Source organism: Camelina sativa, chromosome 10 (genome assembly GCF_000633955.1).
Source record: "Camelina sativa cultivar DH55 chromosome 10, Cs, whole genome shotgun sequence".
Taxonomy (NCBI): domain Eukaryota; kingdom Viridiplantae; phylum Streptophyta; class Magnoliopsida; order Brassicales; family Brassicaceae; genus Camelina; species Camelina sativa.
Window position 1 is genome coordinate 19,073,383 of NC_025694.1, and position 15,307 is coordinate 19,088,689.

Sequence of the window (15,307 nt, forward strand, 5' to 3'; positions counted from 1 at the left end):
TCACAAAATGACTAAGTTAAATCTCTTTGTAAAAATAATTTTTGTTCACCAAAGGTTTTATCAAGAAATCAACTAGACTCTTGTATAAATTTGTTATTCTATGATCTTAATTCTAGGTAATCAATCTAGACTAGACTAAGCAATAAAACCTACCAGTGATGAAGAACAAAAAGCATATGAATCCAAATAAATCAATCAATCTATCAAACAATAAAAATTCCAATGACAATCTCTAAACCTAACATGTGAATTACTTAGACATAATTATAGAAATAGAAATCATAATCTGAATAAATAATATTAAGAAAAAGAGTAGGAAAATAAGGGAGTTCGAAATCTCTCTTAACAAGATCGAGTTCTAACTTGTCTCACCAAAATCTCCTAGAAAATCTCTCTCTCAAAAGTTGCAGCCAAAATCTAGCATAAGGGTTTCTAAAATCCAAAAAGTCAATAAATATGTCTCATACACGTCAGAGACTAATATTGCAATAAAGGAAAATTTTGGGGCAGAACTTCAAACTTGAGAAAATTTGATTCTCTTCGTTATGGACACCAACGCTCAACCTCGACTCCATCTTGATATCTTTGGCTTATTTACTCCAAAAATCTCCAAAAAATGTTCCAATATGCTCCCATTCGTGCCAAATGGTTCCTACTCCTAAAAATACTTAATAAGACCCTAAAAAGCAAATCAAAAGACTCAAAAAACACACTTATATCATGGTTAAAATCCGTAAAAACCATAACATATCAACTCTCCTACACTTAGGTTTTGCTTGCCTTCAAGCAAAACAGAACCTCAACCTGTGAAAGAGGTTTGAAAACATGGGAACTCACTGAACCACATGCAATTGTACTTCACACTCTTCATCACCTTGACTCCAGAACTTACTTCATATACTTTCTAATAAAAAGCATTAACATTCATTACTCAAATCCCACGATATTCTTGAATCTCTAGTCTTACCATTGTTATCTCATTACATAGGTTTTAAAAAAATAAAGACTAGTTCTTACCATGGGAATATCGATCAATGGCATATGGATTCTATTCAATCCAAGATATGTGATATGATCATAAGACCATCCAAGACGACCCTTGAGTCTTGTTCAACATGAACGAAGTTGAAGATCAACTCTTCCAGTCAAAATACTATTTGGGATATATTTTTACCTCATCTAGAGCATATCTCGAGGTGGAATAAGTCTAATCAGAGTTCGGATGAAGGAGATATTCATTTTAGAAATCAGGTGAACTATCTATCTTTATTGTTTTTAGTTTCAAAACTAGTTAATACTTGGCTTTGTTACCAAGTTTTCTTTCCTATATAAACTCATGTAAGAGCAATGAAATAATCAATCCAACTTTTTTATAAAACCTTTTCTTTTCTTTTGAGAGTGATTCTCTTATGCTCTTTGTGAACAAAACCGATTGCTTGGGGTGATTCCAACAATCAAAACTGACTACTTGGTGTGATTCCAATAGTCAAATTCTGATCTCCTTGGTGTGAGGCTGAGAGATCTGATCTTTTCGGTGCGAGGCTGAAAGGTCAAACCGGTATATCAAGAGTCTTTTCGCAACTCTTGTGCGACCATTCGTTCCACCATCCATATTCTTGAGGCTTCATCGTCTTTAGAATCAAGGTGTCTCTATCTACCAACTCGAAGGTTCCGATTCCTTGGGAGAATCATATCAAGTGGTATCAGAGCCTCAAGAATCATATCAATATTCTTCATATATCTCATTTCCTTTCCCTTTTCTCACTTGTAAGATATCAATTTCTCCCTAATTTTGTAGAGTATCAGTTTTTTTATCGACCCCTTGCAAGAGTTTACGCGACATCCCTCGGCTCACTTATATCCTCTTTTTTTTTTGTTATTTCTCTTCTCTTTACTCTTTATTTTTAGAATACCGAAGGAAAAAGGGAGGGGAGACGTATTTTGTGAAGAAGTGCAATGTCTTATGTGGCTCGAAGAAGAAATCTAGTCCACTATATTCCAATCAGATAATGTTTGTTTAACCAGATATCCATTGAATAAGGGCTTTCAGGATTGTGGATACAACTCATACCTTTACCAAACTTCAGTTTTGAGATCAAGCTTAATCAAGATTCATTAGAGTATTAAGCCAAAGAATAGAAACCGTTAGTTAGAGATTATAATTCCCACAAGAAAAATTTGACTCAATAAAATCTAAAATACGGTTTTGATTGACACAACTGACACTCCAAAAACAAAAACGTAGTTAATAACTGTCTCCCTCAGACTTAAACAACTTTGTCTCCAATGTTATCAAACCTAAGATTGGGGAAGAAAAATAAACAAAATTGAATAAGTACTTAAATAGTGAACTCAAAATCGGATTACCAAAATTCGAAATTGAGTTTATTTCGAAACCATAAACAATTTTTAACAAAAAAATAAAGATTTAAAGTTTTAATTAAATTATTTGTTATTATTTTTTATATATTGCCAAATCAAACAGTGAACATATGGTTGAAAGAGTATTATATATTATTTTGTAATTTAGAAAAACGTAGAAAGTAACTAGATATTTAAATAGAGTTAAAAAAAACTGAAAATGATTGAAAACTAATAAATTTATATATATTTGTTAATGATTATGCATGTTGGTTTTATTAGCGTCAAATTTCTTAACTGATACAAAATTAAGAGTAAATCACATCAGTTCGTTTAATCGATAAAACAATTAAATAGCTATATCGGTTTCTACAATTGATGCAAAATCATATGCTTAGCATCACTTTTTATTGATGTAAATTTGTATCAATTATTTTAAGTAATTTTAGTATAAATTAGAAATTATATCGATTTTTTAAGTGATGTCAAATTATAATTTGTATCAATATTTTAAAGTGATGCAAATTAATATAAATTTATATCAGTTATACTGAATTGATGTAAATCAGATTACTGATGGCATCAGTTATTTGAATTGATGTTAAATATTTTTTTTATCATTCATAGAAAAGTAATTCAAATTTAAATTATTTACTTATTTGACACAAATTAACTGATGCAACATGCTTTTTTTGTAGTGCTAAGTCAATCCCTATGGATCCTAAAGAACCATTGAGGAAAGAAACAAGGAAGTTACTAGAAGATGCTAAACCTTATCGAAAAATGGTTGGACATTTATTGTATTTGTGTATTACACGTCATGATATCACATTTGTAGTAAATTCATTTCTTGTCCAACTGATGTACACATGCAAGAGGCTCATTAACTATTGAAGTATTTTAAGAATAATCCACAGAAAGGCTTATTCTACTCGAAAGATACTGACATCTGCCTTGATGGATTTGCTGATGCTGAATAAGGAACATGTACCAATACAAGGTGTTTTGTTTCTAGTATATGTATTTTTCTAGGCTCTTCTTTGATAAATTGGAAGTCTAAAAAGCACGATGAGGCTAGCTCCAGCAATATAGGAGCCAAATACCAGAGTATGGTTGTTGCTACTAAAGAACTAGTATGGCTCAATTAGATGTTGAATGATTTACACATAACAGTCATGTAAACATAAGCTAAGTTGTTCTGCGATAATAAATCTGCTATGCATATTGCTAACAACCTTGTGTTTCATGAGAGGACTAAACATGTTGAGATAAACTGCCATATTAGAAAAGATTAAGTGAAGGCTAAGGTTTTACAGGTTTCAACTATCAATCAGTTGGCTGATATCTTGGCAAAGCCTCTACATTCGGGTCCTTTACAGTCCATTCTTAACTGTTTATCAGTTTCAAGCCTCTTCTTGCAGGATGATTCGCCTTAGGGGGTATATTGAGTATTATATAGATGACAAATGAGCTAAACTTTCTTTTACTTATCTTGTTTACTAAACTGTATATAAAGGCACTAATTTACACTTTGTTTGATTAATGAGAAACATACTTTACAAAGTTAATACAATAGATGTCAATGATTCCATTTATTCTAAAAGCTTCTTGAAACATCTCAAGTTTCAAGCAGTCTGAGAAAACGTGAGTTTCCACTTTCTGGCCGGTGACTTGAACCTGCTAAAGTTCCTTACAATTAGACATGTAACTATCACAAACATATAAAGGATTTAAAGATGGGATAAATAAACTATACAAGTGAAGAAAAATTAACCTTGAGTTCTGCAATAGTCACATAAGGTAACCAGTTGCAGAACTAGCAAACTTGTTGTTCCTTTTCACAAATTACAAAGTTTTGTTTGCACCTCACAAGTTATAAGCGTTGCATATCCAAATTTTAATGAATGCATTATAAACATTTTATACATAAGTATATGCTTCAAAGATTTACTCTCTTGTAAAAACCATATTTGCTTCGTGTCTAGAAAGTAAAAGGTAACAGGTTTACATAAATTTCGACTTATCTCCTGATCAATTTTCTCCACAACCTTTTCACTGATATGGTGAGGATGGATGGAAAGCAGGGGTTTTCCGTACTTTCGAAGATTTACAACAAGTGTCAAGAAACCGATTGCCCCCAAAACTGTCCTTAAACCCATTCTCATTTTCCTGAAACGCAAATCAGTCAGAGACATAAGAAAATGAACAATAAAATTAGTTAAGAACCACAAAATTAATTAAGAACCACTTGCAAAAAAAATTATTGTAGCCGTTTTTGTTTTGGGCTATATACTTGCATGTTGGGTTTGTGATAGCTATCCTCCACATCCACATCTGGTTGATTATTTTATTGGTACCTAGAATATTAAAGCTTATAAGAGTAAACAACAGCATGTAGTTCGTAACTGCATGCATTTCAAGAAGGGTTCATACCTGTAGGTTTCGGGGAAAAAGCTACAATCGTATAAGTTTGGCATTACCCCATTCATCGAATAACTTTTGCTTTCCCTATCTCTCGTTTCAAAATGTACAACTGCTTGTACTGGATCATGTCCAAACTTTGACCGGATACAACGTAAACACATACCATCACCAATATAGAAAAGAAAATTTTCCTCAAATGTAAATTGGATATCACCAAAGCTAAATTCTGAGGAGTCTCTTGTGTTGTAAGCAAGAGCAAATCCAGTCTCAAGAATAATGGTTTTATCATCGCAGTCCACATTAACTTCCATTTGGTCCCCTATTTCTATGCAGAAATCGTTGGTCAAAAAGTTCAGATTTATCAAGGGGCTTGATTTCTTGATCATATATATCCATGTACCGCCTCTGGTAAGATTCCTCACCGTGATTGCCCGAGGAAATATTGGACTCACAAAATTTGTCCATAAGGTGTACCCTACCACTAGATCAGAGTTGGGAATCTCAGGAACAATATGACAGAATGGGCATAACTCTTCCTTGTAGCTAACCCAGTTTGGAATGATGTGTCCTGAAAGATAAATTCATTTGTGGTTCCTCTTAAGCCAATTCTACAACACAAACCATTTAATTAATCACGATCAAGATAGTCTTGTATTGATTATCATGCTTGATGAAATATCATTAACCTATATGAGAGAAAAAAACCAGATCAATTATAACAAACCTCGAGCATCATTTCAATAGTAGTCTTAGATGTAAGTTTGCACCTTTCCATGTTGATGGAACCCAACTTGTCCAGATTATAGATCCATGGGGTCTCAACAAGGCTGAGGTAGTCTTTGAGGATTAGTATATACAAATCATAGCATTCAGAAAGATCTGGAATTCTTTCCAAACGAGATGCATTTTCCCACATCTAAAAAACCCAAGCTTCTAGGTAAATTAAGGATAGAGTGAAGTTTTGAGCAATCACTTAATTGGAGATCGTAAAAATTTGTTAGACTAGCAAATTCGGATTGCAAATTGCAAAAATTGTTGCCACGTAAATCAAGATTCTTGAGAAAAGATAAACTCCCTATATCTTTTGGGATCAACTCATTAGACAGATTGCAGTAACTCAGAGATAAAGTTCTCAGGTAGCTCAAACCGTTTAATGAGAGTGGACGCAACAGAGAAGCAGAACGGCTCTTTTCAGAATATAGATCTCTGATATTGTCACTCAATAATCCTTTGCAACTGTTAATAGATAGTATCTTTAGTTTCTTTAGCTGGTTGATCGTAGAGGGTATTTCTCTTAGAGCAGTAAAATCTGCAAAAAGATTTATCAAGGATCCAATTCCCCTATATAATCACTCAGTCTCTCAAGTTTTGAACAGTTTGAGAGAACGAGAGTTTCGAGTGACTTCAACATATAAATTTCTTCAGGGAGCAAGTCAAGCTCGATGCAACTGCTTAGATTTAATAGTACTAGCATTTTGTCAAGAGTATTAGTCGACTTGTGAACCAAAACCAAGCTTTTGCAATTTATCAGTATCAGCTTCTCGACCTTTGGGATATAAGAAAAGTCTGGAGTCTCTCTAAGGTAAACAGAATGACTGAGATCGAGGTATTTCAGCATATTAGCCGGTTGAGGATGCTACAAGAAAATAAAGAATAAGATGAAATCACTATATTAAAGTAAATGTAGCTTTATGTGTTTATACAATATTTCCACATACCAAGTGAGCTTTCCAAAGTCGTCTAAGGTTGTTGAACTGCATGTCCAAAGCGACTAAACACCCTAAACTTAAGTTTGTTGGAAAAGATTCTAATGAAAACTCATGCCAACACAACCATCGTAGATCTTTTGGGAAATGCTCATAGCTTCCACTAAGATTTACATAGCTAAGTTGTAATAATCTCAGCTCATGCATCTTTGCAAAAGCTTCAACCTCGAAGTACTGAACATTCATAACTTCAGCTTTCATGCCAAGTCCTTATATTGCGTTTGTACCCTATTATTGAAACATGCAGATGAATTATCAGAAACAATCTTTTGCCAAGTTCTCCATATAATTTTTGTTTGAGACAAATAATGCATGCATATGAATCTTTTTTCTTACTGATTTTTTTGTCAATACTCCGAGACATGATCAGAATTCCAAATTCTGCTATGTTCTCCACAGTTCTTGGGTGACATCTCTTGAATGATTTGTCTTCCCATGTCTCCTAATAAATCATGCATCATTATATTGCTATCGGAGATAGTAATGAGACACCTTTCAATCAGTACATTGAGTACTATGTCAGGATATAAGTTGCATCCATCCAATATGCATGCTACATAGTCTCTATCCATCCCAATGAAAAAATAAGTAATATCCAAGAATACATTTCTTTGTACATTATTTAATGCAAGAAAACTGAGCTGAAGTTTTGCTTGAATGTTGTTATTAGGGATTCGTTTTAATAATTTCAACGTGCTTTCCCACTCAAGAATTCTTCTCTCGATGAGAAAAGCACCCAAGACTTCCACAGCTAAGGGTAGTCCTGCACAGTATGCAACTACTTTTTCTGAGATCTGAAGAAACTCTTTAGGTGGTTCACTTGTTCTAAAAGCATGCCAACTAAAGAGTTCAAGGGATTCATCAACATCAAGTTCCTCTAACGAATAGCTTCCTTCCACTCGTAGTTGCTTTAACAAATGCATGTTTATTGTTGTAATTATTGTCCTACTTCCATGGCAAAAGTAGTTTGGATCTATCGCTAATGAATGAAGTTGGTTTATGTCATCAACATCATCAACTACTATAAGTACGCGTTTACTGCGAAATCTTTCTTTTATCGCCTGTTCAAGGTCATTCTTCTTTATAATGTCAGAGAGAAGTTGATGTTGAAGATGAATTCTTCCTTCTGGCTTCTTTGAGTATTCCCTAAAATTTTCTAGGAAACTTGATCCCTCAAAAAAAAGTGAGAATTCGTTAAACGCCACCTTTGCAAGTGTTGTTTTACCGATCCCACCCATTCCGTAGATTCTTATAACTTGAATTTTGTTTGAACCTATGCTCAGTAGCGAAGAAATTTGTTGTAGGTGTGATCTCATATCCACAGCGTATGCTGATACATGCAAGTAACGGCTGGGCAGCATTTTAAGAATCGATTTGGTGATATCTTCTATACATTCCGCTTCTTTCTTAAATAACATAAATACTAGTTAAAAGAAATATGAAAATATATAGTTTCATTTGGAACCCATGACTTTAGTCTGTACGGAGATGCATTATACTTTGGCATGAAAATAAAAGAATTTAAGAGAATCAACAAGAACCATGAGAATAACTAACCCATATTTCATGTCACACCCGGATAGATTAGCTACTGCTTTTAAAGCTTCTCTCCAATCCTTTAGTTTGTTTATTGGGTAATGTCTTTTGTGTTTAATAAATGATATAGCATACGACCCTTTCTGCTTCCGTATATATGATGGGTCAACATAAAAGAAAATTGGAAAAACCAACTGGCGGGTTTTACTTTTCTGGCATTTCATAATGTGAACAAGCTCATCAAGACACCAAGTTGATGATGCATAGTCTTTTGATAAGACAACAATGAGAATCTTCGAGGTTTCAATGGCCTTTAATAGCTCCAAGGAAATATATTCTCCTCTTTCCAATTCCACATCATCCATAAATATATTTATGCCACATCTTCCGAAACCATTGTAGAGATAACTTACAAAGTTCTTCCGCACATCTGCCCCCCGAAACTTAAAAACACATCATAGGTCCAACGCTCAGGAATTTGCTCCCCGCCGTGAGCCATACATACCTAATATATGAATTTAAGGACATGAAGAAGTGCCATTAGAACGAGATTTTCAGAAGAAGAAGAATTGAACAACTTAAAAATGAATGCTTAGGGAAAAACCATGTTTTTTGACAATAAAACTATATATGAAGGGAATGTGGAGATAGGAACAAGAATATAAAACACAGCAAGAGCAAGAATCAATGTATGACTCACTTTCCTAAATACACATTATCATGGCAGATTGCTTAGTGATACCTCTCTCCAAACAAGCATGCTAAGGCAAAAAATTGTAACAAATAAATCTTAGCTCTTTAGAATCTGGAAAAGAAAAAGAACAGTAAAACAATAAAAGGAAATTTCAACCACAGAAAGAAGCTTCAGATGGAAGCATGGACAACTACAAGTTATCTTGTAGTACTGCTTTGAACTTGAAAAACGTTTACAGATGATTATTGTTTTAAAATGTATTCAGCAAAACAATCTGCCAGACCACAAAGTTCACAATATAGATATATATACATTGAAAATTACATAAGAGGGTGAGAAGACGAATAACATTACCACAATAAGAAAAGTGAAAGCTCAACAGAAGAAGATAGCTTCCGGATGATGAAATCAAGTAACTTTAGAATGATCAAATCCACTTATTTAGATCTTTTACTTGATGAAACAAGTTCTTGAATCATTTCTCCTGTTCTCACATGTAGATAAAGGAAAGCATTTGAAACAAGATTTAAAACAAGTTGACTTTTATTTTTCTTTTCAAAATCAATTCGGAATTCCAGTTAGAATCTTATGAAAAATATCTCAAACACCTTTATTTAATACACTCACTGCTACAAAGCCTACAATTCATCAAACACCTTCAAGGCCTTATTCTCTCTGGTCAATCCACCACAAAACTTTACAGAAAAAAAAAAAAAGTCACACCTTAAAAGTTGAGTTAGAGAATAGAGACCAAGAAATACTTACGATTACACTTAAAAACAAACTACGAAAAACTCAAATACTCATTGATGCAAACAAAACAAAAGAGATGAACAAAAACGTCAACGGTGAAACTAATGAAATGAATAAAGTTAATTAATTAATTGATGCAATTTGAATAAGTCGTGGGGAACAGTATCTTTTTTTGGTCAACTCATAATAATTAAATTTAAATGGCTTAGCTTAATCTACAATGGTCAATGACGCATTCTAAGTTTCTATCTAAAATGGTGGCGTTAAAGAATTTTGTTTTAGTCACGTCATTTAACGTTGAATAATTCTGAACAATCTTTTGGTCATATTATCTGGTGTAAACTTAACAAAACTTAATAAAACTATAATTTTTTAAAGAATTTTTATATAACAATATAATCTCACTAATATCATAAATTTTTGAATTATATATATATATATATAAGTTAATATATTAATATATATTTTTTAAATGAATTTTTTCCTGTAGCTCATCTTTGTAAAATAATTATTAAGAATACTTTTCAAATGAAAATGTTGTATTATACTTTATAACATTTCATAAAAATAGCCACTTTTTTTTTTGAAATTTTAACTTCTAAAAATGCATCATTTCATGTTGATAGTCTTATAAACTGCTAAGATACGAAAACTTAGGTCGATAATCATAATTTTGGATTTATGTATATCAGGTGTAAAAGTGAATTATTTGTATTTTACTGCCAAAAAATTTAGTTCTAGATATTAGAATTTTAATTCCAAAACCATAAAAGTTATAACTTAAAAGTCTAATCTTATTTTTGAAAAATTATCTCATTACAATTTTTCAGAAGTTTTAATAATTAAATAAAACCTCTTTATATTTTTATTTTATAAGATAAAATAAGAAATATCAATTTATAAATAAACTAGATTAAGACTCGTGCTCTTCATTTTATTTATATTGTAATTTTTATATAAAATATAATTTATGTGATTGTTTTTAAAAGTTGTTGTGAATAAAACATCATGCAATAAAATCATATGCTAAATATGAGGATCTGAATTTTTTTTGAGATTTTGTTGCTAGTATAATTGAAAATCACTCTTAATCCGTGGAAGAGTGATTAATTTTTGAGATTTTATTGCCTATATATGGTTAATTAAATATTCTGTGGATATTGGTTTTTGGAATATCCTTATTAAGAGGATCTGAATTGAGATTTAACTAATGGTTACAACCCATATAACCTATAACCTATAACCTATCAAATAATCAAATAATTAATCTTATAACTCATATTATATAGTTTACACGAAAAGGTCGTATAATTTCGTTTTATTATATAGGGGATTAAAAATCACTATGAATTTCATGATGATATATATATGTTAAAGGATCAATTTATGGAGTCTAAAAACTTACGTAGGAGCCTCTCTCTCCACTTCATATTGAATTGTACGCAATCATATGGGCCATGTATTATATGGTGGACACTGGACAATATGGACCATTCCAACATAAAACATATCGAAAAGTTAGTTTAGCTACAAAAATTAGTTTCTCTGCATGATAATCCCTGTAAGCATTTATAATTTAGAGGAACGTATGATAGAGTCAACAATGGCTACGAAGACAGCATATATTTCTCTGTTCCTGTCTTTGTTTCTTCTCATTTTATCTCATTTCTCCTCGTGTTGGAGCTACACACCGCATGCTACGTAAGTACATATATCATCTATGTATAAAAATCTATCTTCACCTATCACAAAAACAATTCTCTATTACCAAAATTTTGAACCAGATTGAATTTGAAAGCTACAAGATTAATATTAGTTTTATATTTCATTAAGATGATATATATACTAATAAAAAGAAAGACTTTAAAAAAAAATTGTTTGAAAAACATGGAGTTTGGATTTGAAGGAGGAAACAGATATAAGCTCATCAAAAGAACTTAAAATTTGTGTTTATGTAGTTTTGTCATAATTTTCTTTGTACATATATCGGCTAATATGAGGCTCATGGTCATATAGGTGCCAGTGCATACATGCCACCATCTAGTCTTTGAGGAAGCGAATGGAAAGACAAGAAAACGAAAACTCTGTAGACAACAACAACATCCTCCAAAACCATATATAACTGCAAATACAAGATGCGTCTGGAGGTATGCTAACGTCCGTCTTCATCCCTTTACAAGCTAGAGTTAAAGTATATTAGCAACAAGTCCAAGAATTTTGATAAAACATATATATGCGATTTTCTAACTTCCCTGTTATTATTTCTTTAGTTGGGCTGAAAGGCATGAAGAGTCCATTTGTGCGAGGTAACTTTTATTTTATATGTTTTTGTCTGTCATAGGCTCATAGCAGTTGCGTCATTTTCTCTGACTTCAAAAAATATTGGTAAAATTTTAAGGTATCGTCAATGTTGTTATCGTTTATATATAAGATTATACATATGTTCAAAAATATATATATATATGTTCTTGATGACCGGCCACAAAAGTCAAATTTCTGACGGGTTAATTAGCAAGAAGGATAACGGATCAACTACATTAAATATTCAAAGCCAATTAGCCAGTTGCGAAAACTAATATTTGCTGGTTTGGTAGTCAATAACTAGTCATCAACATGTTAACGTCAAATTAGCTGAACGTATTTTTTTAACGCTTCCAATAGTGACATGGAGGATTGGGACGGGGCGGGTAGATGCGTTTTGCATGGTACATGGCGGTTTCTTTTTCTTCTGATAAATTTATTGTATGAATGTAAAAGCTATATTCAAACAAAATACTATGTTACATAGAATGCTTCTCTCTTTAGAGTTTTGAATTTTAAACTAAGGGAGAAAATTTGTTTGTTTCTAGGTTTGAATCCACCTAGCAACACTTTTATATCTTTTAACGAAAACAAAAAAAAAACGAAGGGAGAGAACTTAAAACACAGATTAATTATAACCAAGTGATGGTTGAGAACTTGAGATCGAAACCAGATGCGGAGGCCTTCCTCAAGTGTTTTCAAACCAAATTGGTTGATGGATGAGATAAGATTTAGCTTTTTAGGTTCTGATTGGTTACACTAACTATTGCAAAATGAACCGCTCTAATATTCACCAATCAAGATGACGTTTGGAGAGAGCGGTTGAAGACTTTGATTGGAGAAAGAGTTTGGAGAAGGTGGTTAAAGCTTAATCTTGATGGTTAACAAACACCAATTCCAATCACTCGGAGAATCCAAGTTTGGGTTTGTATAAAAATTTAGACAGTTTTTATCATGTCATTTTACTCATTGTTTTCTGCATTAAATTCTTTATCTAACAAAAAAAAAGAAAAAAATAGTGAATATAATATATATGTGCTTCGTAAAAAGCCATTGTCATAATACAGTTTCCTTTTGCTCAACAATTAGTTCTTATCTCACAGTCAATTTTTGAAGTCCATTCATTGAGAGTATTGTTTAAAATCTCCTAATTTTTTAGTATATACATGAAAACTTATATATATATATATATATATATATATATATGAAAATTTGAAGTTTTTGTTTGTAATTAAGTCAAGATTATAATTTCAATGAAAACATGTAATTTTAAATGGACGATCATGCATGTAATATTTGAATACTTTGTTATGAAATAAACATTTAGTATTTTGTTAATATCATATAATGAAGATTTAAAATCATTTAGCATGCTAAGTAGTCTGTAAATATGATGCTTCATTTAACTATATTCCTATTATGAATTAGATGAAAATTCATTACTCCATATTTTTCATTTTCTAACTAAACTATTTTTTAATATTATTTATTAGAACTTATACTATTTAATCAGTATAATGTTATCAATCAGGCTAAATATTCAAACGCTCTTTTTAACTGTATCATCTTTTTCATCTTCTATCTTTAATTGCTTATTTTTTAACCGTATTCTTTACAACCGCTATAAATTTTTGAACTGCACCATCTTTTTCATCTTCTATCTATAATTGCTTACTTTTTAACCGTATTCTTTACAACCACTATAAATTTTTGAACCGCCTCGTTTAAACATGATCACCAATGAGACCTTTAATATATTAAGCTTTGATTGGTAACACATTTAAGGGCGGTTGGAGATTCAATCGCTTATTTTTTTACCAATCGGATGAGCGATTGAAATAGGCGGATGAAACGAGTGGTTGGAATAAGTGGTTAAAAGAGGTGGTTAGAAGCTTAAACGAGGCGGTTGGAAACCACCTTAAAATAGGTGAGTTTGCAACCACCTTGTTTACAAAACAAGCGGTTGAAATTTTTTAAATTATTTAAGTACTTTTTATTTATAAAAAAATATTTATGTATTTATATTATTAATGAAATTGAAAATTTCAAAAAATTTATTTAAATTTTAACCTATTTTTGTTGTTTTGTACAATAATGTTTTTACTATTCGACCGCTCGTTACCAATCATAACTATTAATAAACCGCTCGTTTGAATTTAACTATTTTTTTTCTTTCATCTTTTGTAACTGCCTTCTTTTTAACCATTTTTTCTATAACAGCTAAAAAATCTTAACCGCCTTGTTTAAATGATGTTACTAATCAAAGCCTAGGTCATCTCCATTAGTAAATAATAGAGAGGTTGGATGTCTTTAATAATAAAAAAGTAATAAACTAAGAAATTAAACACGTTTTTACTATATATATTAGCAGCATATTCATTGGAAGAAGATTCGTTTGTTTGTTGTTGGTATCTCAAAAAAGAAAATTTTACTTTTTTATTATAAATTATAATTATATTTTAATTGATTTTTATTAAATAAATCAATGATTAAATGACACATGGCTATTTTATTTGATACCACTCGACTCGAGTGACGTTTTCTCCTTTCTCTCAATACCTTTTTCATTATTATTATTAGTATTATAATTTTGAGCTGATAAACATCTTTTCTTTTAAACACTTATGTTAAATTAATTATATAAAAAAGAATATTTATGGAAAAAATCGTAAAGAAAATATGACTTATTTAATATTTACCAAAAAAAGAAATATTTTTTTTTAGTTATATAAGTCATCCTTTTTTCTTGAGATTTTTCCCCTTTTATCTACTCATAATCTCATAATTATTTCAGTTATTAACTTTGAAAGCCAAATTTATGTAATAAGAAACTATTTTAAACTTTTATAAACTTAACAAAATTAATTTAACGATTTTAATATCATTTTGTACCATATTTAACTATACTGCTAATTTATGTACCATCAAAATTTTTAACTGACATCCCTTTTATTTTACCAGCAAAAGACAGAAAAATTAAACGGATAGGGAAGGCTAGTAGCACACATACGACAACTAGTTAATTCTTAAAATTCCCAAATACAGATTCAGAATTATTATATGGCTGAATACTAGTTCAGATGTAATTAATACTGACTCCGACACTTTTATGTCAATTGTTAAGCAAATAAAGACGTACGGTACTTGTAGTTTGGTATTTGTCCAAAAGAAAAAAAGAACAAACAAAAGACGTACTTGTAATAATGTCTATCTAAAAGAATATTTCTCTGTCAAATAATACTTTCCCAAGTGTTGTTTTGTGTGTGTTAATGGGTTTTATGGTGGATACGCAAAACCAAGGTGGTGGTGAGCATTCATGGGGTTTCTTAAGAAATTTAGTAAGAAGGAAACAAGTCGACTCTTCAAATGGCACATCATCCAAGACTCATCATCATCACCAGCTCGCCAAAGCTTTGACCTTCCCTCACTTGATTGCAATTGGTATCTTATTTTCTTCAACTGAACGCTCGTA

At 31.3% G+C, this 15,307-nt stretch overlaps 1 protein-coding gene and 2 long non-coding RNA genes across 4 annotated transcripts in view; 2 read left to right on the top strand and 1 right to left on the bottom strand.

The window, feature by feature from the left end:
- LOC104720500 lies at positions 8,069–9,617 on the bottom strand. The gene is made up of 3 exons (XR_002033668.1): positions 9,136–9,617; positions 8,788–8,848; positions 8,069–8,592 (listed from the first exon to the last, which is right to left on the bottom strand). It is a non-coding gene; the product is annotated as an uncharacterized LOC104720500 (long non-coding RNA).
- LOC104719319 lies at positions 11,084–12,267 on the top strand. Its single transcript, XR_756592.1, has 4 exons — positions 11,084–11,235; positions 11,551–11,681; positions 11,805–11,840; positions 12,196–12,267. It is a non-coding gene; the product is annotated as an uncharacterized LOC104719319 (long non-coding RNA).
- The window catches only part of LOC104719321 (cationic amino acid transporter 3, mitochondrial), a 4,412-nt gene continuing 4,095 nt past the window's right edge, over positions 14,991–15,307 (top strand). The window contains exon 1 of one of the 2 annotated variants that reach the window (XM_010437216.2): positions 14,991–15,276. In XM_010437216.2, the coding sequence (XP_010435518.1) occupies positions 15,105–15,276 (172 nt within the window). In that variant the 5' untranslated portion in view covers positions 14,991–15,104. The remainder of the gene's footprint in view (positions 15,277–15,307) is intronic. The other variant, XM_010437215.2, reaches the window with a different exon arrangement.